This window comes from Argiope bruennichi, chromosome 2 (assembly GCF_947563725.1).
Source record: "Argiope bruennichi chromosome 2, qqArgBrue1.1, whole genome shotgun sequence".
Taxonomy (NCBI): domain Eukaryota; kingdom Metazoa; phylum Arthropoda; class Arachnida; order Araneae; family Araneidae; genus Argiope; species Argiope bruennichi.
This window is the reverse complement of record NC_079152.1, coordinates 12566480-12591624: the sequence shown is the minus strand read 5'-3', so window position 1 is coordinate 12591624 and position 25145 is coordinate 12566480. Positions and strand designations below refer to the sequence as shown.

The window sequence follows — 25145 nt, the reverse complement described above, 5'->3', positions numbered from 1 at the left end:
TTAGATTAAAGAATGTTTGTCATGATTCATATTCTTCCTGCATTAAATAATAAGAAGTTTAATGTTGTGACTTTTTTTAGATATTTTGAAATTGTAAAATGAGACCTATAATAAACCAATTTTCATTTTTATACAAATCGCGTTTGCAACTGTGAATTAAAAACGTAGAATTAAGTGGGTAATGGAAATTACTTTATATTTTTTAGGAATTCAAATTGAAAATTTAAATATCATAAAAATAAAGTAAAATAAATTTTTAAAAATAATTTTAATTTGAAAATAAATGTTACTTTCTGTAATATATTATATTTAATTGTGCATTACTAATTTAGTTTTTAAAGAGTTTTATCACTAAAAAAGGTTATCCATTAAGTAATACGTAATAAAAAGATCGTAAAATTTCATTTATGATATGTACTATGTTTGGTTATGTATTATAAGTTTAATTTTTGAAGTTCTAAAACGTTAATTTTTGAATAATATACGATTAAAAATGATCTTTAATAATTTTTCTTACGTTTTTACTATATCAATTACTCTTAATCTTTCAAAGAAAGTTCTCTTTAAAAAGCAAATGTAAAATTTTTAATTATATTCTTTCCTATCTTTTACAGTGATTTATTTATTTTATAGGGTTTAATGATTTTTTCTACTTATCCTAATGCGTTTTCAAAAAAAAAAAAAAAATGTGCTTGTAAAAATGGTTTAAGAGAAAAATTGTAGAACAGTTCAATTTTCCTATTGATATTTATAACTGAATTTCAAAAATGAAAATGAATTTTTCTTCATTTTCATTCAGTTTTTCTTCAAACATCATTTCGTCTTCATCCAGATAAAAGCTTAGTATCATAGAATATTTTAATGTATCAATTTTATTTAAGTTGAAAAGATAGTATAGTCAACGAAATTTAAGTAATAAACGTCAACATCGCGACGCCAATTTAATTTTGAATATATTTGATGTCTTACAAAATGAGAAAAAAAAAATCACGGAGATTATAAAACATCTGTACTAATGTGACATGCGCAGTCATTTTTGCTCTGTGATATGACGGCATTCTGTTCTCTATTTCCTAACTAGAGACAAGGGGGAAAAACTGATCGAATAGGCCAAAAAATATTTTTATTTTAGAACTTTACATAAAAGAAAAGGAATTATACTATCAAATATTCGAATAATATTATATTATTATTTGAATACATAATATATTTGAGCTAAATTTCTTTTCCTTCGACACATTTTTTTTATTGATCATTCGTATTGACGACGATTTTTAAAGTCGTTTGCTTTTAAAAAATATAATATTGTTGTCGTTTGCTGTTTAAAAAAATTAATAAACATAAACATTTGTTCTAGGCATTATTTTTGTTAAGAATTTCTTTTAAATAGGACATTGAATAGTAGAAAAATTATTTTGAAACAAATTGATTTCAGATTTTTAATTAAATATTAATCAATGAAAATATTAATTGTTCTAATAAAATTCCTTTACTTAAAAACATTTCTTGTTTTAAATAAAAAATGAAATGAGTAAGAAATTTAATAATTAAAAAGCGAAAATAGAATTATTGAAAATTTCTACCTACTTATATTAATAAAAAAAATCTTTAATTTCTAATATGTTAAACAATCCGACCTTTTGTTTACCAATTTGTCTTTTGGTAATCAGTTATAAATATTTAATCAATAAAATTAAAACAATCCATGCTGCTAACGGTTCGCTTCCATAAATCATCCATAATCATATTCACTTAAGAATCTTTTAATAAACACGTGTAAAATAATCAGTGTTATTTTCAGCTTCTCCTTTATCTATCCATCAAATCTATATATGTACCAAAACATATTTTATAAGGTATTTGAAACAGTTTGTGTCATAATCAATCATCTTTTGGTAATCAATCATCAATACACTAATGCGAAAAATAATTAATTTAAATGAGTAAAACATTTTCTATTATTAAAAATTCTTTTCTATTATGCAATTATTTCCTTCCTTTTAGCAAGTAGCTCTGCTAGTTTTAGCTTGTTGTTTTTCATTCTTATCTTCAGACAAAATTCTTAACCTTTCTAATGACTTCAAAACAATCTAGTACTTTAAGGAAAAGAAAAAAAAAATTAATTCAGATGTTTGAAACAATTTTTTCCATTATCAACCAATATTATATTCATGTAAAAAATAATAGCTTTGCATGTATAAAACAATCCATGTTATTGTCAATTCACTTTTTTGTGTTTTTTGATAAACACTAGACTTGATCAGTAATCTTTAAAATAACTTAGTTCCATTCTAGATTGAAATAAGAAATGTTTAATTAAGACATTTGGTACAATTTATGCCATCATCAATATTCAATTTACTCATGCAAAAATATTTAATTTGTTTGTAAATCAATCATCAATATATTCATGCAAAAAATAATAACCTTGCATATGTAAAATAATCTATGTTATTATCAATTCACTTTTTTGTATTTATTGTAAAATTCTTGATCTTCCTAATAATCCTCAAAATAACTTAGTTTCATCCTAGAAGAAATAAGAAATTTTTAATTAAGACATTTGATACAATTTATGCCATTAGCAATATTCAATTTACTCATGCAAAAATGTTTAATTTGTTTGTAAATCAATCATCAATATATTCATGCAAAAAATAATAACATTGCATATGTTATTATCAATTCACTTTTTTATATTTATTGCAAAATAATTAATTTTTCCAGTAATTCTCAAAATAACTTGTTCCATCCTAAAAAAACAAAAATGTTTAATTAAGGCATTTGAAACAATTTATGCCTTTAACAATCTTCAATTTACTCACGAAAAAATATTTAATTTATGCATGTAAATCAATTATCAATGTATTCATGCAAAAAATAATAAATTTGCACGTATAAAACAATCTATGCTATTATCAATTCATTTTTTTGTATTGATTGCAGAACACTTTTCCATTAATCCTCAAGATAACTTAGTCCATTCTAGGAGAAACAAGAAATGTTTAATTAAGACATTTGAAACAATTTCTGCGATCATCAATCGTCAATTTACTCATGCAAAAATATTTAATTTACGTGTGTAAATGTATATAATTACTCGTGTGAGTTATTAATAAGTCTTTCCTGGTATTAGCTACATCCATTTATTCCCTTCACTTTATTAAGTGCCATGCTAGTTCTGGCTTGCTGATTTTTATTCCTACCTTCAGACAAAATACTTGACCTTTCCAATGACCCTCGAAATACTCTAGTACCACTCGAGAAAAAGCAGGCTCTAATCGCACTCCAATCTTCCTATGAAAAATATAAATTACAAATGATAATAGCTGTGGTCTTATATATAAGAAAAGTTTTTACAAAGTTGCAGACAATAATTTTCTGTGCTCTCCAGTAAATGGCCAGAAAAGTGGATTAACCTCTCCAGGTCTAGAAGCAGGTCTGGTATGATCCAATCAGATTGTTCTTCCCGTTCAGGTTATTACAGATTCGGTTTTCTTTCGGAGATTCCTTTTCTTTCTGTTGTTCAGTACTGGGGATGAAAATGATCAGTGTTATTAAGAGAAGAGTATCAGTTTGGGACTGGATCCAGTAAGGAAAGTTATTAGCTAATTAAATGAGGAGCTCTCCGCGTCTCATTGGAGTTAATGAAGTACTTTTTTAAACATGGCAAAGTTTTTTGGTGAGTGGCTTAACACATTAAGTGAATTAACTCAGCTTTCTAATTTAATTTAACTTTCGATTATCTGAGGCAATTGCAGTATGATAAACGGATTTTTGCTTTCCAATTTATAACTGGATAACTTTTATACAGCTGTTTTTAACGAGACGTAGCTGTATTAATTCCATTTTTATCTCTTTTAAGTTAATTTATATTAATCAATTAATTTCACAAACTGAAATTTTTCTGAAGTGTAAAAGCCTTTAAATAAGGAAATTAAAGATTAAATTTGATTAAAAAAAGATTTGATGATGCTATTTTAATTATTTTCTTTTTGCTTATTAAAATAATTTGCATCGATTACACAAATGTAAATAATTTTTTTTTAAATGCGCAATATTTCTTTTTGCGAAATATTACACAATTATTTTAAAATACTTTTAAAAAAATCTGTTTTGCTTTAAAATTTTCAAAGCTTACTAATATATTCTACAAAATATTTATAATACGAAATATTTAACTAGCAAATAGCTATTTTGCAAATAATTTTAACCTATACTTTTGACGAACGTCGAAGACATAATTATATAAAACACCCGTATGTTATCATATTCGTTAGAAACTTTATAAACAGAATATTTTATTATATCGCTTTATTAGAGTTGATATATTTCCTTCATTATTAAACTGAATAAATATATTTTAAACTCATCATGCAATTCCTGAATTTTTAAGATTTTTATTTTGCTCTTATATTGTAGTACATTAGAAATCATTCAATAAATGCAGTGACAATACTGCGTCAAATCAACAAGCAATTAAAATGCAGTGACAGTTTTATAAATATTTTTATTCTGTACAAATACGCATTATTTTGTTGAATCGCTCGAAACCATCAAAATAACCATAATAATTCTTAAAATTCATATTGCTTTCTTGTTCGCGTTACTATAGTGTTGATCGTATTATAGACTAAAAGATTAAAACAGTTTCATAATGCGCATGCGTAGAAGCTATTTCAATGCTTCCTCTCTATCATAGTGTAATATTTGCAAATAATCTCTTATTTACATAAAATGGTTTCAATTTGATTGTCGGCCGTCAAATTTTTAAATGAATCCTTTCTTCAGTACACCAAATTAGAAAATTAAAATTTAAATATTTCAATTTGGTTAACAATTTTCATTTCCTTAAATAATTACTTTCTTATGTAAACTAAACAAGAAAAATTAAATAAAAAGGTTATAAGTTTTGAAAAAATTATTTTGTAATTATATAATTACTTTCTTGAGTAAACCGAGCAGAAAATTTACTTTTACGGCCCAAAATCTTGAATTTATCTTTCAATTTTACTTATGATTTATATACTTCAAGTCTTATTAAACCTAATTATTATTCCATAATCAGTTTTACTTTCTCGTTGCGAGAAAAGAGAAAATGTAGCAATCATCAAAAAATTCGAATTCGAGATTTTTAAGGAATTTCCACATTTTAGACCTCTCAAAGTTCAAAAACATATTTTTAAAAAATATCCACCTCTCTGTCTGTCTCTGATAAAGATAATTCAAAAACTCTTTGAGCTAGATAGATGAAATTTGACATACGGTTTTTACACTAAATTTGCAGATTTCTGTCAAATTTTGTGCAAAATCTGTTCTGAGGAAGTCCGTCTATCTGGCTGTTCGAATATAAGTTAACGCCATAATTACAAAACGAAGAGGGATGGATCGATAAGATTCAGCAAACAGAATTAACATCGATAGCGTAGATTCCTGTCAAATTTTGAGACAGTCAACAACGAATTGACCGTCTGTCGATCATTTAGAGATATATAAACATGATAATTCAAAAGCGCAATGAATTAAATATATAAAATTTAGTATGGGATTTTGTTACTACAATTGTATTTCTGTGTCGAATTTTTTTCTCAATTGGTTGAGAAAAGCGCGTCTGAAACACATATTTGTTTTTTAAAATGCTATTAACAGCATGCCAAGGATTAATCGCCAAAAAACTCGCCAAGGAATATATGGCAGATTCAGTAACAATGCTAAATTCATATCAAAAGTTAATATTTCGTAATTATTTTATGGCAATTCCATTCAAGGTATTCTCTGGCATGGCAAGTTTATTAGAGTGAATTCGAGAAAGTTTGGGGGAGATAACTCCAACTGGTTAAATTATAATAATTATTTAAAAATAGGGCTTGATTTTATATATACATATTATAAAATCTTAATCTCAAATCCAAAACACCCTGGTCTGATTATGTATTTCTATAGTTATGTGGCGGATTGTAATGAGCGAGGATAGAACCTGGGACCTCGTGGTTCGCAGCCAGTGACCTGACCACAATACAAAAGCAATTGCTCATGTAGCGTAGCTGTTAACCGGCTTATAAGCTTTCACCACAGTTATAATACTTTGCTATCTCAAAAATATTATCTGATAATAATTCTTCAAATAATAAATTTTAAGTCGTACAATTTACAGAAAGAATATTAGCTTAAATAGACTATATTTGTTCAAATGAAGGCTTAAAGAAAAGATTTTTCTTTCATGATTCTAACTCTAACAAATTATTTAAAGACAATACGCGAGAAAACCAATTGTTGAAACAATAAAATTGGTTTGAACTGCCTTATAACAATACAAAACATTATTAAAAATTATATTTAAAATCAATTTCAAAAACATTTATTAAAATTATAAAAAATATATATCATTTAAAAGCATTTTTTTAAATAAAATTTCGAAGTAGCGCAAAAATTAATTTAATGGAATGATATGCACAAAATTTAATAAAAGCAAACATTTAAAATTTGATTAAAATTGAAAATCATATTAAACTTTTAAAAACCAAATCTTTTTGAAATTCTGCTATTCAAGAAGTAAATTCGTACCAAATTTGGTTGTTCTCGGTTTAACGATCTGTACATTATTGCATTTAGTTCGTTATGCATCATGTATTCCATACTTTACTGAACATGTTTTAGCTTAAAAATATTATTATTGTAATATTCACAATATTTCTCTGCAACTTTATTTCGAAAAGTTTATCTCCGATTTTGTTTCTTCTTGCATCTAATATCGTTTGATAATTTAATGAAATCAAATTGTGTTTGTTCAAAAATGAAAACGAATGACAGTTTGATTCAATTTATAAACGGCTTTAACGCAAAGAAACGACATTCTTAACTGTTAAATGATAAGTATCAGATTGCACAAAACCACCCGATGTATCATCATACAGTTAAGTTTTTTTAAATTTTTCTATTATAGAATATAATATATTCTTTAGATTGTTTTTTTATAGCTCTCTAATCATTTTTAATTATTCAAATTCATGAAGAAAACAGTTTCTTAAACTCTATTATGATAACTTTCTCAAAAGCCTTTCTAAAGTCAGTTTAGTACAAAATAAAGCTAAGCAATATTTAATGAATGATGGCTTAAGAGATAGTTAATAATATAAAAGAAAATATAAAGATTAGTTGTGATTCTTGAATACGATTTGTAGATTTACCGATTGATATATTAGCAATTTTAGCAAAATATCTAGATAATTTTAGTGTAAACCATAAAATACATAAATATAGTGTGCATTCTAAAATTTTATTTTAGAAATTCCTGGCATTCTAAATCGTCCATTCTTAATACACTCAATTTGTAACAATGCCATGAGCCCTTGATCTAAAATTAATTATTAAAACGCTCGTAGAGATCTAAATGATATTTAAAGACTGATAATTTAAGAAAAGCTAATTATCTAATGGATAATTTATGAATTCGTTTTGATTGATGAAAACGATTTGTAGAATTTCCATTTGGTGTGGTTACATTTCAAAAAAATATTTTGGATACTTTATTATAAACAATAAAATAAATAAATATAGTGTGCCTTCTAAAATTCTATTTCAGAAATTCTTGGAATTCCAAATCGTCCGTTCTTAATATACTTAATGTGTAATAATGTAATGGGCCCTTGATACAAAATCAATTACAAGGCTTATAAAAAGATCTAAATGATATCTAAAAATTGATAATTTTAAAAAAGTTAATGATCTAATGGATAATATGTAAATTCATTTTGATTGTTGAATGCGATTTGAAGAAATTCTATTTGCTGTGATTACTTTTCAACAAAATATCTAAAGAGATTTACTATTAACTATAAATTAAATAAATATATCGCATGTTCCGAAATTCTATTCCAGAAAATTCTATTCCATTCCAAATTCTCCCTTCCTGAAAGTCCCAATTTGTAACAACGTCTTGACGAAAAGTGGCTCAAGAACCCACAAAGGTAGCGGAGGCATTTTAACAAAATTTGATTTATGACTCGAAACGCCATTTACAGCGACTGCCCTTTCGAAAGCATCTTTGGTCATTCTGACAAGCTCGCGAGTCCATCCACTTGAGGGGAGAGATAGAACACGAAATGAATGGATTCTAGAGTGGTTGAAGGGGTTACAATGTATTTTCAAGGAATTTTATATTGTGCCAGCTGATACACTCGGCGTTGCAAGGGATTTAAAACATTTTAATGTCTTGTATTTTCATTACAAAAAATACTTTTTAATTAAATATTATTATACATAAAATCTTTTTATCGATTGAAACATTTTTACTTTCACAAATATGTAATATAGAGGAAATATAGTAATCAGTAAAAATCTCCATGTTTTAGACCTTTCTGAGTTCGAAAAACACATTTTTGGAAAATGTCTATCCCTCTGTCTATCTGTGACAAAGATAACTCAAAAGCGCTTTGAGCTAGACAGATGAAATTTGGTATATGATTTTTATGCCACATTTGCAGATTTCCATCAGATTTAGAACAAACTCTGTACAGAGGAAGTTCGTCTGTCCGAATATAAGTTGACACGATATCTACAAAACGAAAAGATCCAGATAGATAAAATTTGAAACGCAAAATTAACATCTAAAATCAAGACACCTATCGAATTTTGAGCCAAATCCAGCTATAGGTTGACTGACTGTCGGTCGGTCTGTACTTTCAGATACATGTAAACGCGATCATTCAAAGACTCAATGACTTAAATATGTCAAATTTGTCATGGGATTTTGTGATCATAATTACGGTTTTGAGTCACATTTTTGCTTCAGTTGATTGAGAAAAATGTGTCTAAAGCACAAGTTTGAATTTCAGATGCTATTAACCGCATGCCATGGATTAATCGCCAACATGGATTTATCCGAATCACACATTAGATTCAATAAAAATGCAAATCCATGCCAAAAGTCCAAAAGTTCATATTTTATAACTATTGTATGCCAGTGCCATTGAAGACATTCTCTGGCATGATACGTTTAGTAGAAAATATGGGGAACGATTTAGAGAGAACATTGTAGCTGGTTTTTAATTCAAATGATGCATGCTGAATCGAATGATATATAAAAGCTGTCGATATGTAAAGTTCACGAGTCCATCCTCTTAAGAGAAAAGACGGAACACGAAATGAATGGATTCTAGAGTGAATAAAGGGATTAGAATGTATTTTCAGTGTACTTTTATATTGCCATTGCTGGTAGCAGATACACCCAGTGCTGCACGGTATTAAAATCATTTCATGTCTTATATTTTTAATGTAAAAAAAAAACTTTTTTTTATGAAAAATTACTAAATACAAAGCCTTTTTATCGTCGGAAAACGCTTCTCTGATATAAATTGTTAATCGTTTGCTTTTAAGTTTTTTTTATGCGTGTATTTCGCTAATGCGTTTTATAAATAGTTTTTTGTATGGATTTTGTTCTTCTACAATATTATACACATTGTTTTAAATGTTGTACAAATTGTTTATCAAAAAACCACATAAAGAATTTCAAAAACATTTAAGCAATAAAACAGAAATGTCAAAGACTAAACATCAAAGTTTCACTGTTTAATCTACAATTACCAAATTTGGCACCTTAGAGATTGGTATTGTTCACCTTGGAGCAATTTTTTTGAAATTTCAATTGATGAAAAATTAAACTAAATTATCGTTTTTTTTCTGCGAATTTCAGAAAATATTATTGAATGAAAATAAATCTTATACTATTTCAAAGTTTATAAAATTGTTTTTTCAATGATATCAATGTCATAATCGTGAATCCGACCTTTTCCGGAATTTTTGCAGTTCTATAATATGCCTAATTTCCTATAACAGATTACAATGTTGCCCTGAAAAATCGTTTTTATCGTCTCATCAAATATTTAAGAGCGTTATTTTTTTTTCTGTAGTTGGAACAATACCACAAAATTTTAAAGATAGATGAATGACGTATGTACGTTTTTAATAGAGCTGTGATGTCATGGGATTAGTCTCCATTAGGAAATTCATATAATTCAGAAGATAATAAGACAATTAAAATTACACTGCTTTAATATCTGATAGTTTGTGAAAATCATGGACACAAAATTATATCTAAACGATTGAATTATAAAGAACTGAATTATAATAATTATAACGAACCAACTGGTCTTCAGAAGCGACTAGTGTACTGTACAAAAATGCGATAAAAATGACGAAATAAGAATATAAAAAATATGTAATAATAAAATATTTGTAAATAAGTACAGAAAAAGTATATGAAACAGCTTTTTACTCAGAAATATCAGAGATAAGAATTTGTGAAGGATTACCTTTGAAACGTTTTGAAAACAAAGGTGCGAAAAGAGAGTTTTTAATGGATCATTGTAATCTAATCACAGAGCTTCTGTTTCATGTTTCCATTTTCTACTTTCAAAAGTAGATATTTGATTTAAATAGTATAAAAATATATAAAATGTAGGGAAAAATGTGATATGTTTATAATAAATACAAGTCACCTTTGATGATCAGCTGTTTCGTCGTTTGTGTAACTTGGTCATATTAACTTCCTCAACAAAATATTTTTAAACGTATAAATCATGAATTATAAATTAATATTTGTAATTTAAATATTTTAATAGAGAAAAAAAATCACATTATTTTAGAAGTTTTATATCATTCTGCTCATTGTGCTTTGTATTTTACCTTTTTTTTATTTCTTGATCATCATTAAAGGAAAGAAGTCAAGTTTAAATACTAATAGCAAGAATGAAAGACGATTCTAGCTTCATTTCAATAATGAAATACATTGTTGTAAAATATAATTAAAAATTATTCAAAAATAGATTGAAAAATTTGCTAAAATTAAATTATCCTTGAAAAGATAATCTTTTGAATTTTAAGATGTAAAAATTATTTTTGTTATGTAATATTTTCGCTATAGCCAAAAATTTTGCTCAACTTTTAATAAATTTAAAAAAAAATAGGGATATAACTTTGAACTGAATAATGTTTTTAGAGATGCCTTATGTATTTTAATTAATGAATTTTGTGAAATTTTCAATACAAAAATATTCTATTATCTATAACTTTTTTTGAAAATGGATATATTTGTTAGGTTCTATTTCATTGCATTCACCATAGCTGTTGGTATGTTGTGTATAAAAATAATTGGAATATGTGAAACAGAATTTTTTGTTGAGTGTTTTTCTTTTTGTTGCAATTTTCACTATTTTTTATTCAGATTGACCTATTTTACAAAATTTAAATTGGCACAAAATTTGCTGATGAATTGTTTTCATTGTTTTGAATCACATTGATCCATAAAAATGAACAGAAATTGCTAATTAGAGGGATTTTTCAAAAAGCTGTTTCTTTAGGTAGACAGATACCTTGTTTAGATTGCATTCTCAAGGACAGAACTCGCGACGTTAGGGTCCTAGCAGTATAGCATAACCACTAGACAAAAGTGATCACCATGGTCCGGAGGCTGTTAACTGGCTTATGAAGCTACCACCACAACCTTCTCTAGTTCATGCCTGTTGGAATTCCTAGCTTAAACAAAATATCATGTAACCCTTTTGCGTAAGCGCATTGGTGACGTCAGAAAATAATCCCATGATCCTACAGTAACAGATGTAAGTTTCAGTTTCAGTTTATGTTGATGAAGTGTGTAAGAAAGGAACCAAATATGGTTGTATGTCATATAAAGTATTCGTGCATGTAAAGTGAAATACATGTAAACATTTGTAAATAATTATCTGTACCTGTGTCCTCGTCCAGCAAATGAAAGAGATGATAAAAATGAGAATACTTGGATTAAGGTTTTCGATGTTTATTTGATCTAATTCATGTTGGAATACCTCGATTCTTCTGATTTAGAAGTTTCCGGAATGACAAGGCAAAAGTGAATTGTCTCTTACATTTCGATATATTTGAATTTGAGGCCTAGAAATCCCAAAAATGTCATTTGTCTGAATGAATAATGTCACTATATTTTCAACTTTTTGAAGAGAGATATAATCCTTAAATATCATAGGTGAATTTGAATATTTGTTTTAATGTTTGGTAAGGACTAAAATACATTTTTAAAAGCTTTATCAATAAATCAATTTTTCGCGGCAGCGTAAAGTTTCATACCAATTCTCTTAGGATACACTGAAGTTCTTAGTGTCATAAGCTTATCTGACCTTCTGCCCAATTTTTGATACTCCCACATGAACTAATTTCGTCGATTGTTCGCTTGGGTGATTAGCGTACAGAGATAACTGTACGCTGTTTCATGCAAAGAATGAGGACAAATAGCAAGTATTTATCCAGAATAATTTTAACATTACTTCCTTGCAAGAAATAAAACAATACAAATCTAATTTTTGTTGTCAGGTAGCATTATATGCGAACTTTACAAAAGCTAGTATTTCATCCATTTTTCTGCTCGACATCGACATGCATGGATACCATGCTTATTTGATTTGCCGAACCGCATGGCATCCATTTTTTTTTTTTCGACATCGACATGTATGGACACCATGCTCTTTTGACTTATTACTTATTGAAATGCATGCCATACCGTTTGTCTGAGATTGGTACATCTTTGTAATTTATGATACCATATTGTAGAGTCTGTCTAACTTGGGCATTAGTTTTGGCTGGAAGATTCATCCCCAATGGATGAAAATAGTTCTCTGCATATCATGCAGATTTTTCTGAAATTGGAAATCCTGAACGATGTTTTAAAAACATTTATATGGATATAATGGCATATTTTATTCATATAATATATTTTCAAGAATCTTGATGTCCTTTACGCCGAAGAGATACTCTTAACGATTTTGATTAAAACTATCTTTTTTAAAGCATTTTAATATGCATTGTAATGCCATGCAGAGAAAGTCTAGGAGAATACCACTATGTTATCAAAAAGATACAAATATACCATTTAAATTGATGCAATAAATTATTCAGTATTCTCTCGAATATCGCAGCCGCTTTTAATGGAATAAAGGGTATGCTTCAGAACAAATTATACCATTTAAATTGATGCAGTAAATTATTCAGTGTTCCCCCGAATATCGCAGGCCATTTTTATGGAATAAAGGATATGCTTCAGAAATCAAACATGCTTTCACCAGTAGCAAACAGCACTGTTTTCCCAATCTGCCCCCATCCATTTTATTCTTTTTTATCGTTTTTTTTAAATTTTTATTATTATTTTCTGAATGTTGTTACCACAGACAGACCGTATTTCTGTTTGTGTAGAATAGAGTAGGTTTTCAGTTTACCATCGATAATTCGCTTACAAAATCACTGTTTTTTCTCGTCTGAATCTTAGTCAGACCATTGCTCTCGGTTTTGTTTATCTAATATTGAAATCCCCTTGCTAAATTTTAGTCATTAAATGTGCGACGTCGGGTAATTTTGGCGATAATCACAGAGATAGATAGTACAAGAGTGTCTTCCGATGTCTCTCTCACTTAATGCTCATTACACTGCTCAAATAACCATGGGTTATATTTGTAGGGGCATGAAGTGATGTTATTTAATCTGCTCCATTCATTTCAGGTTTTCTGTATTCTGAATAAAGTTCAATTTAAGGAATATGCTATGTCCTTTTTAAAAGCATTTAAATGAGTAATCGCTACTAAAAGAAATAAAGGGTGTCCCAAAATGAACCCAAGATTTGAATTTGCCACCAATCATGCAGTAGAGTATTGGCAGCACTTTAAAAAACCCATTTGGACTTGATAGTTTAGGGTTAGCAAAAATGGAGCGTTACACGATAGAATAACGTGTTTTCATTGTTGAACAATATTTCAAAAAAAAAAAAAAAAAAAAACCTAAAGTCTGATTGCCACAGTTCGAAAATTCGAGAATTGGCCCTCTAGATCGTGTGATTTAGCACCATTTTTTATAGGGTTATTTGAAGTCAAAGGTCTATGTCAACAAGCCTACAAATACGCGTACTTTGAAGGAGGAAATTCAACGCTATATCAATGAAACTTAGCCACATTTATGCAAAATGGCCATGGAAAATTTGGATGGAAAAGTGTGTATGAGCTAACAAAGCCGTGGAGGCCATTTTCCTCATGCGTTATTTCATACATAACTCTCTCCTGTTTACTTTACGATTCAATGAAAATATAACAGTTAAAAAAACTTTTTCTTTTATTTAATTCAAATCTTGCGATTTCACGTTGTTCTATCATTTAACGCTCCTTTTTTACTAACCCTAAACACTCAACTACCAAATGTTTTTTTTAATAGAGTTCTCAATACTTTACTGCACGAACACGAATGATGGCAAATTCAAACCTTGCATTCATTTTGGGACGCCCTTTATTTCGGTGATCTATAATGTCTTTTCAGGTATTTAGAAAAAATGTCTGAGATTACTGTCATGTTATCTAAGCAGACTAAGACTCATATAAGCATGTTATCTAAGACTCGTCCTTCACTTCAGGTGATGCAGCAGATATTCCATTGTTTTCTGAAATGATGCAGATATATTACTCTGACCAAGGGGCATGATGTAGAAAATGAATATGTCTTCACCGATAACAAATGCTCTTTCGTTTTTCGATCCATCTCTTCCGCTTCTTTTTGCCATCTAGGGAAAATATTTTGCTTCTATTAAACGTTCCAACATATCATCCGGTAACAGACATTTTTCTTTGTAATCTTGTTCAAACGATGGTAATCGACTCAAAGTGTCAACTACCACCTTTCTTTTGTACTGGAGCAACAGATGATACCCAAGGGAGTTCTAGATGTTGAATTACAGCATTATTATTGATGATTTTTCTGTTTCGCCTTTCAGTAGGCGATGTTTTATATTGTTCTTCACCGATTTTGTATTGCAAATGGATTAGAGGTGAGAGCTTTCATTAGAAGCATTTGTAGTAAAACATCTAAAGTTCTAAATGATATCTCTCTTGATCATCGCAAGAATTAGGCGTTAATGTTTTTACAAATCGTCACACTCTATTTTTCATTGATATGTATATATGAGAGTATTTCAGAAGGATTCTGTGAAATGAATGTATGAATGTTATTAGAGAACAAATGGAAATCCTTGAATTTTTAAATTAGAAATTATATCTTTCTTTATTTGAATCCAATTTTATAAAAAGTAAACTACGCGAAACAACCTAAGAATTTCATTGAAATTCTATCTAAATAAGTAATTATCGTATTAATTTTGTTTGCTTTCTTCATAAACTAATTACAAAGTTAATATAAATGTTATTTTCATTTGTTAGCATGTGGAAATAATATTACTGTAAAAAATAGAATGAATGAAAAAAATCAGAAATAAGTCATTCATTTCTATTTTTAAAAAAAATAGAAATAAACCTTAATTTCAGTTTCTTTTACTCATTTTTGTGTAAAATTATCTTTATGGATGGAGGGCTGGTGGTAAGGCTATTATATTTATTAAAAATTAAACTTGAGAAAACAAAAGTTGGTAAATTTTGATTTAAACGGAAGTGGTAATATAAATATTTTTTGCTTAATGATATCATTGAGTGTTACAAAAATCTATGACTCCAAAATTTTGCAACTCAAAAATTTTACTAGTTCAAGACACTAATGCATAGTGATATATATTTCATTTGACTTAACCATCAATAAAATATCCAGAGATGTTTTCCACTTTTTATTCCCCATTTAATATTTTTAAATAAAAACCAACGAACCATTGCCAGTCAGAAGACAGAAAATGCTGAATAGACTCTACCGTCCCACTAAAGTTTAGCATCCGGTTATGAATGAATCCAATTAAAGACTGAATCTAACTATTGAATAATTTTAACAGCTTTTGAGATCAATTGAGAAATTCATCGATAATCCTATGTCTTGAAATAATCATAATTATCTTTGATTAAAAGCTAAAAAATATTTCAAGTTTAGTCTTATATAACATTTCTCATGTCTATATCTAGGGAAGCTCTCTCTGTCATTGTTGACTTAATTGATCATTATAACTTTAAGTATCGTAGTTGCTTATACGCCTTGCATACAGGCCAGAAGAAAAGAAATTTTCTTTTGATTTTGTCTATAACATCATTTTACTGATTGAATTTGCCAAATAATTCATAAATTCGAAAAGAATTTAGGGACAGTACATTTCTTTCGTAAGTTTCAAAGTAAAACGCTGTGGCTTAAAAACAGATATGTTCACCTGCTCAAAATGTTTAAAACTAACTGGTAGAAGTGGTCTTCTTGAAATTTTCTCGAAGACCAAAGATGTTATTCATCCATACCTCTATTTAAAAAGTGAATTTTGAGTAAGAATGTGAGTGCCATGATTTAACAGATTTTTGATAATAATGCCAACTCAGGTGCCATCCTCCTCATCTGACCGAAATTCAAAATTACTTTAAAACGGGACGTTACTATAACTGAACTGAACAGAATTGTCATATTCTAAAGTTCACGTTTAGTCACTTCGAAGTATTGATGGCATCCATATTTACATAGAGGGAACGAAATCAAGATGTTACAAATAAAAATGTCCATAAAAGAAATTTAAAATAAAGTTACATCTAAAAGCTAAATTTATTTATTTCATCCGTATTAAAAATTATTGGGTAAATAAAAAATTCTGCTACATTTAAAGCACGAATTAAGCTACCAAAATTGAGCATTATAGCAATTATGAAAGGATTATTGTAACTTTTACAAAATAGGGAATGTGCCTTGTAGACTTTGTGAAGGGTCACTTTCAGTCAACAATTGAAATCAGGATTTTTTTCCCTGAGAAGCGTGACGTATGGGCAAATAGTGACAAATTATAGCTGCCAAAATCTCAAGAAATTAAGATTTTAGAAAATCAAGAATTAATAAACTAATAATTACAATAGTTGTTTTTAATATATTAATTTTTATTCTTCCGGAACCTCAATTTCGAGTCATGAGGATCTTTAATTTTTCTTGAAAAAAAGCCAGCACCCTCCCAAAAAAAAAAAAAAAAAAAAAAAAAAACATTTGACGGTGAGATTTGATGAAATCTTCAATTTGAATTAATTTTTATTCCTATTTGTTAAATCACAGTAGTATTTTGTCTTTCATAAATGATATAATTTTCTTCTTTGAATGTCACCTTTCTTGAATTGTGATTGGTTCATTTGATGTCGCTTTTAATGACCGCTGCTTAGTCAATCGTCAACAAAAGCCGACGAAATGGTTCTTGCTGAATATATCTCTTTAATGCAATTCCAATGAAATTACCTCTATCGTTCGCCTCCGTCGTTCATTAATCGGTTACCCAGAATCATTTCCAAATCCGCTGTGAAATGATTACATTTTCTCATAGAAGTATCGTTTTAGAAAAGTGATTGACCTCTTCTGTAATTACTGGTCGATGTTTTTTTTTTCTTTGGAAATCTATTGATTATAAACGGAAAATGGGATTGAATGGAAATATGTGATTCAGTGATGCGGTTAAACTTTGAGAAAACTTATAAATTAGCTTTAGATTTATTTGCCAGAAATTATTTTGATAAAATGACTATAAAAGTAAATGTTCTTATAGTATTTTTTCTTCTTAGGGCATCAATTTGTAACAGCAACTGATTAATCATATTGATTATTATTAGTTAAAATATCTACAAACTTGGAAAACTTTTGATTGTAGTCAAAAGATAGAAATAAATAAAACTGAGTAATATTTTGAAATGCTTGAAATTTAAGAAAATTTATTAAACTAATGTTAGAATTGTTTGTTGAAACTAATTTTGGAAAAAGGTAACTGTGATTGTAACTTTTCTTATAATAAATATTTTTCAGAGAGAATAAATTTTAAACAATGATTGATAACTTCGGTAATTATTGGCTCAAGTTTTCGTCTTTGGAAAACGATTGATTCTAATCTCAACATAGAATTTAATGAAACCACAATGCTTTTCAATACTGAAAAAAATAGAGAAAAATCAGTAAATGCTGCTGTTTATTGCAAAGCATATTTTTCACTCTGAAAATTCGGACATCGGAAATTTGAGCACTTATGAGCATGCAATTTACTTATCTCATCATTATATTTTTTTAGATTTGTTTAACTGGATTTAAATTTGATGATGCAAATATTACTATTACATTTTCTGAATCGAATTATTATTTTAATTCATAAAAGGTTTTTAAAAAACTGTCATCCCAATGCATATTTTTATTTAATCTGATTTTTTTTCATGTTTGTCAATATAAAAAAAAAGCTATAATTTATTTTTTCTTACTTCGAAAACGAAATTTCGTGTATATGTATATTCTGAAATCAATGCATTAATTTAATATCTTAGAACTTGATTATTAGTTAATTGATTATTTTAATTAAATTTCGATTCTCTCTCTGTAATGTCACCTAGTAATAAATTTTAGAAGTTGGCTTTAAGATATCATAGTATTTATAATATTTCAACTAATTGATTAATTTAATTAAATTTCGATTCTTTGTTTGTGGTGCCATCTAGTAATACCTTTTAGGAGAAGTTGAGCTTAAGATATCATAGTATTTTTAACATTAAATAATAAATTAAAAATTATAAGTAATTTAAATGAAAAACTATTTTTAAAACACTATTAAAATTATTGTTTTTTGAAACTTCTGTCACTCATTCTTTTCATGTAATATCAGTCTGTATAGCTTGTATATATCTTTTTGAATCTCAATACAAGATTCCCATTCCTTAACTTCTTTCAAAAAAAATAATCAGAATTTTTAAATTTATGGATTTCATCTTAATTTTGAATTATCGAAAAAGGCATTTACTTTGCTATTGCGTCAAATAATAATTGTAAATATTCTTCCCCGTTTTTGTTTAGCTTTTTATTACATAATATATCAATATCAGAGTAATTTTTCTTCTAATTTTTCGAAATGATCAACAAATTTTTAAAATTCGTTTTTCTTTTTCTATTTTGATATTTCATGGTTACATAAATAACAACCCATTAGATACTATGATCCCCTTTAGGGAATTTTTGAATTTTACAATCACTGCTCGGCGTCAAAAATATATTTGGCACTCGTGACAGTTTAGTTTCATTCTTTATATATGATATAATATTGTGTGTAACAGAAAATGAATATTTTGTGCTTCGTTTCTTTACAATATCCGAGCAAATTTGGAATTCGTCTGTAATCTAAACCTAATCTAACAATAGTTATATTTGAATCATTACTGTTTTGATTTGGTTTTTATATTATAATGAAATATACTCTACATAAATACATAATTTAGAAGTTATAGTAACAATCTGTTGCTTACTCAATTTAATCTTTTGTTTGTTATTGAAATGATTTAATTGATCATTTTATAACGATACTCTTTCACAAAAATATCAAATATTTTCATTATAAAACATAATTTGCACATCATTATACTGTTACACATGTTTTGTGCATATATATATCTGGAAATCTTGTGTATATATATATCTTTTGCACATATATATCTGGAAATTTTTTTAAAAATTGGCATTTAGTGGGTTAATATTATATAATTCGTATATTAAAGTGAATTATAACTTTAACTCTGAAAAGTATAAAATCCTTAAAATGAAAAACAATTTTTGCCTTTTTATATATAAATAAGTTTGTGTTTCAAAAATCTGTTTATGCTAAATTTGCTGCCTGTTTTCTGAAATGTTTGCATTTTTGTCTTCTGCAGAAGTCCGCCATCCACTCTTACCTGCTAAGGTTGCAGAAGTCCGTAGGGCATTGGTGGCGACCCCTACGGACCCCCCGCTTCAGCTCAAGAAGGGTAAGACGTAGCACCACGAGGAGCATAAAAGTAAGTACCTTTCCTCCTATCCTATGTCTTTGTACTTATTATATATTCTACTTATTTATATTGATAAGGATTCACTTCCTCGTCCGTAGAGGTTCTTTTACGATTTGATGGTCGATGCAGAAATAAACAGTTCTTTAGCGGAAAAGACAACGCCTTTTATTACACACGAAGAGACGAATACACAGAGACAATGAACAAGCAGACCACAAATATACACATCCGAGACGAAGACAGGCAATAGATAGCAGCACACTACAACAAACAGTAGCTTACAAGTCGTAAACGGTAGTAATAACAGCCACAGCACACAAAGCGGTCAGACAGAATTCAGCAGGAGAGGGGATCCTCGGAGCTTCGCTCTACGGTCTCTCCAAACGGCTGCAATTCTGCACTGTCTCCTCGCTTTAGCTGTATTCAGCTATTCGACACACTACTACACGACTGCTACTCATCACAGGACTCGATGCTGCTTCCACATTAAACAACAGGACTCGGCACAAAGTTCAGTTCAGCATTAGCTTGAGCTCCACACAACGCTGGCATTTCGTCGGACTATACTGACGTTACTTCGTTATCTCTCGACGAATCGTTTCTTGTCTTCGCGATTCCGGTTGATGGTTGACTCCGATTCATTGCAGCTTGAGACTGCCAACCTTTTATTGTTCCCAGGTGGTGGAGCGAGAAGGTTCTCGGACAATCAGGCGTATCTCAGTCCCTATTGGATGGATCGATAAAATTCTCGAAGTTTCCATTAATTTCTATTGTCGCCAAATGGTAGCCAAGCTTTGAGATCACTGACGTGGCAATAAAGTGTTTGCACCGTTTTCTTCTGTAATTGAAAAGCACACAGCAATTTTCCCTGAACACGCTTCATTTTTTTTTCTGAGCGCAGTAATCAATATCTTCCTTTCTACTGATTTTTTAAAGGCGATTTGTCTGTACATCATAAAAGAACTGTACGTTGAAAAGTACAAGTGGCAGGAATTAAGGAAATAGAAAATACATTTGGCATCGTTAGTTGCAGAACCGTGTGTGACTTGTTCTAGATTCAAAAATTTTAATACCATAACTGCTGATGTTATATAATGCTATTCGAAGTATTACGGTTCATAAAATTATTGCTTAATTTGTACAATATTTTTTTTTCTAATTTACTTTAAAAATTTTTAATCGTTTTATTTTCACTAAACATTTTATGAAATTATAAGGAAATTCTAATGCTGAATACAATAGTTTGATATGAAATTATGCAAAATTTGCATATGTCAAACAAATATTCGAATATTTGGATTTTTTTTTCCTACCAAAAAATTGAATTATATTCTTTTTCTTCTTTTGTAAATATTATGAAACATAGGGTAGTCTAGTGGAAACAATTATTTGGAGATATTAATTTCTGTAACAATTCGTTAAATAGTTTCTTTATTAATGAAAATTGTTTCCTTTGCGGATATGTATCGTTGGTCCAGCAAAAAACATGGCGGTACCCAAGATATGGTTAGTAAGCGAAATAAAAAATTCATTGGAACAAGAAAAAAGGAAATATTTAAATACGATTTATTTTACTTCATTGATGCTAAAAAAATTGTTTCTTTAACTTGAAGATTCTTTTGAAATTTCATGTTACTTAAGAACTAATTCAAAACTTGTCTACTTATTTTTAACTACACTTCAATACAATTTTTTTCTTTGTTCTATGGGTACCTTTGTATTCAACTTGCACATATATTTAATTTGCCATTCAAAATTTGCAAATATTTTTATTATTTTTTTAAAATTGATAAAATTGATATAGGGAAAAAAATAGCTTTCTACGATTTTTAAATTTTTGTTTTTGGTGCAAACGATAATTTTTCTAAATACTTTGAGATATTTTTATAAGAATTACTTAATTAAAAGTCTTCGTCGATAATTAAAAATAAAGTTGCAGATGACAGATATTTTAAGAATTTTAATATTTCTTGTAAAATTATTTTTAATTAAAAGTAAGTTATTAATAAACTAGTATTTGCGTTCGCGTTTGGATTCCATATTTTGCAAATATTAAGTTTGTGACATACATAAAATAAATTAGTAATATGAATTAGAAAGGAGTTTAATTTCGCATACTACTCAGACTTAATGTAAAATTCTCTTAATGTAAAATTTAAATTTCATTATTAAAAAACGTAAAAACAGCTTGTTATTTGTAAACTCAAGTGTTAAATTTGGATTAACAACGGTTTTATTGTACATCAATAAAGCAGAAATTATTAAATAGTCCGAATTATAGTTAATTCCTTATCTATAATATTTTCTGTTTAGTTTACCAGTATTCTGTAGATATAACAGAAATGCAAAAAAAAAAAAAAAAAAAAAGCAAGTCTTTGAAATAATATTTTTCTTCTAAAGTTAACATCATACTACTATCATTTCAACTCCAATATAATAAATACTACACAATCAACATCGTTTTTCTCGTCTCAAATTGTTTTCAACAACAGAATAAGAAATAAAATTGGTGGTGCTGCCATCTATTGAGAGATTTTGAATTACAATTACACTGGATCAATTCAATGATGTAAGAAAAGCTTTGAAAAAAGAAAAATGCTGTCAGTTCATGGAAATTGAGAAAAGTCATTTTTTATAAAAGAATATTTATTGAATTTTAATTTTAGCTCAATTAATAAGTTCTATTTTGATAAAGTTTTTTTTTTTAATATTTTTAATAACTTAGTTTTTGAAAAAAATTCCTTTTTTATTATTTCAGTTTTTAAATGTTGATAAAATAATAACTTTCACTATCATTAATATATAAATAATATTTAAGAACAGTATATAACAGAAAAAAAACTCAATTCTATATCTTAATTTTTTATTTTTTTGAAGCAGATAGAAATTGTTGTATACTATATTTTGAGTATTTTGAAGGTTATTTGTTGATTAATCACATCTTCAAGTCTAAAAATAAGATAATATCATATTTAAAAAACCTTATACAAGAATTATTATTATAACTGTTCAAATCATCAAAAAAAAATTATAGAACAAGATTGATAAGGAATCTATAAACATAATAGGTTTATATTTGTCTTTTCCAGGAGGAAACAAGATGTATACTTTGCATACCTTTTTGTCCTGAGGATAATATTGTTTACATATATGTATGATCTGCTATCTTCCCTTTTGAAAATATTCTTTAATAAATTCAAATATTTCCTAATGAATAATTATTAATATACCAACCATTACTAAATTAGTTATTTATATCAAAGGATATAAAATAAAAATTCTTGCTTTATATTTTGAAAGTATTAGACAAATCTTAAAATATAATTTTAAGTTATTCTCTTAATTTGTTTCATATTTGTAAAAATAGAATTTTGTAATCGATTTTTCTGTCAGTTTCTGATGTGCTTCAGTTTCTAAGTTTTGTGTCTTAGTGTGTTTTCGATGAAAGTACATCATATTAACATTTTGGTACTACTTGGTATTGTGTTGAAGATAATATTTTTTTAAATGAATTTTCAAATTATAATTTTGAAAATGAGGTAATGAATAACATTGAAAAATAAATTTCCACAGAATTTATAAAAATAAATTTCAAATTAATATATATATATATATATATATATATATATATATATATATAATATAATATAATATAATATAATTGCACTATTAAAATTATAATTTTATACATATTAATAACATATATTTCTATAAAAAAATTAAAAAATTCGAAATTTATTTATTATTTTCATTGTCCAAAACATATCACATAGATTTTTTTATTAAAGCATGGTCATAAATTAACACAAAAAGGAAACCTACAAGCATTTATTCCCCAAATTTTCTGATGTACTTTGTCAAAATATCCCCTGCCACCACCACTACCACCACCATCGAATGGAATGTATTTATTCCATTTTTTTTAAATCTTCAAACTCATGATGGAAGCCGTATGATGACATGCTTAAAAATTGCCTTCGCAACTATTACTACCGCCTTGATGAGAAAATCTCTAATCCCGAAGATATCGCTTCTAATTCAGGAGAAGAAAAAGAAATCACATGGTGCTAAAACAGGGCTATAAAGAAGACGGGAAATACATATGACGTTGATGCTTGAATAAATAAAATTGATTAACGTCAGAAACAATCTTATACAAACACGAATCTTGTGTAATTTCTCTGTAAGAAATATGCGAATAGCATTCAATGAAATATTTAGTGTTTCTGATAAATCTCTGTATGTGATTCGATGATCTTCTCTTTACTTCTATTGAGAAGTCATTGGAATTTACTATCTTTCCTCTTTAAACATCTACTAACTCTGTTATGGAGATGTGCATACTCCCATGACTTCCTATAGTATCGCATAGCCTTTAGCCGACGTTTTTTTAAAGGAAGAAACATAATTTCAGTGTGTTTGTTGTGTGCCTTATCCATTTCTGGCATAGGCGAATGGATACGTGACCGGCAACCATTGCTATAGCAGTATGCGTCTACAATTTTGAACCTATCCCACTAATATTAATTTAATTTTTCTTAATTTTTAAATCCATTGGTAAAAAAATGTAACCATTCTTTATTAATCTTTATTATGTTTATTCACTCTTTTTGATAATTCTTTATTAATCTTTATGATGTCCATTCATTCTATATGATAATTCTTTATTAATTTGTATGATGTTTATTTATACTTTATTAATCTTTATAATGTGTATTCCTTCTTTATGATAACTATTTATTAATTTTTATATGTTTAATTATTTTTATGATAATTCTTTATTAATGTTTATAGTGTGTATTCATTCTTTATTATTATTTTTTATGTTTACTTATTCTTTATGATAATTTTTTATTAATTTTTATGATGTTTATTCATTTTTATGGTAATTCTTTATTAATCTTTATGATGTTTGTTCATTCTTTATTTTTAGGAGATCTGTGATGTCCGCCGACGACCAGTCCGACGAAGAGGTGGTTCCTATATTCCGTCCCTTCACGCGGGAGTCCCTCGCGGCTATCGAGGCCCGGATCGCAGAGGAGAAGGCCCGCAAGGAGCATGCGCAGAAAGGGGAGGACGGGGAAGATCAAGCGGACGATCCTCACCGCCCACCCGCGGCGAGGGGATACGAATCGGACGACGGATTAGAACCGGACCCGAATCTCGAAGCCGGCATGCCTGTGCCTAAGATGCTGCTTGCTGAAATCACGCCGGATATTTTAGCCATTCCCCTCGAAGATATAGACAAGTTCTACGAAAACAAGAAGGTGAAAACATGAATTTCTTAAATTATGCACCAGAAAAATTAAAAAAAGATTTTGCCTCTGTGGAAAAACTGAAAACTGTTTTAATCTTTTTTTATTTACATTTTAAAAGAATTATTTCAAG

At 28.1% G+C, this 25145-nt stretch overlaps 1 protein-coding gene across 12 annotated transcripts in view; it reads left to right on the top strand.

The window, feature by feature from the left end:
• Positions 1-25145, top strand: part of LOC129961867 (sodium channel protein para-like) — a 340223-nt gene that overhangs the window by 211217 nt on the left and 103861 nt on the right. For all 12 annotated transcript variants that reach the window (XM_056075468.1, XM_056075475.1, XM_056075474.1 and 9 more), the window contains 2 exons: positions 19644-19766; positions 24691-25024. In XM_056075468.1, coding sequence (XP_055931443.1) covers positions 24701-25024 — 324 coding nt within the window. In that variant the 5' untranslated portion in view covers positions 19644-19766; positions 24691-24700. The remainder of the gene's footprint in view (positions 1-19643; positions 19767-24690; positions 25025-25145) is intronic.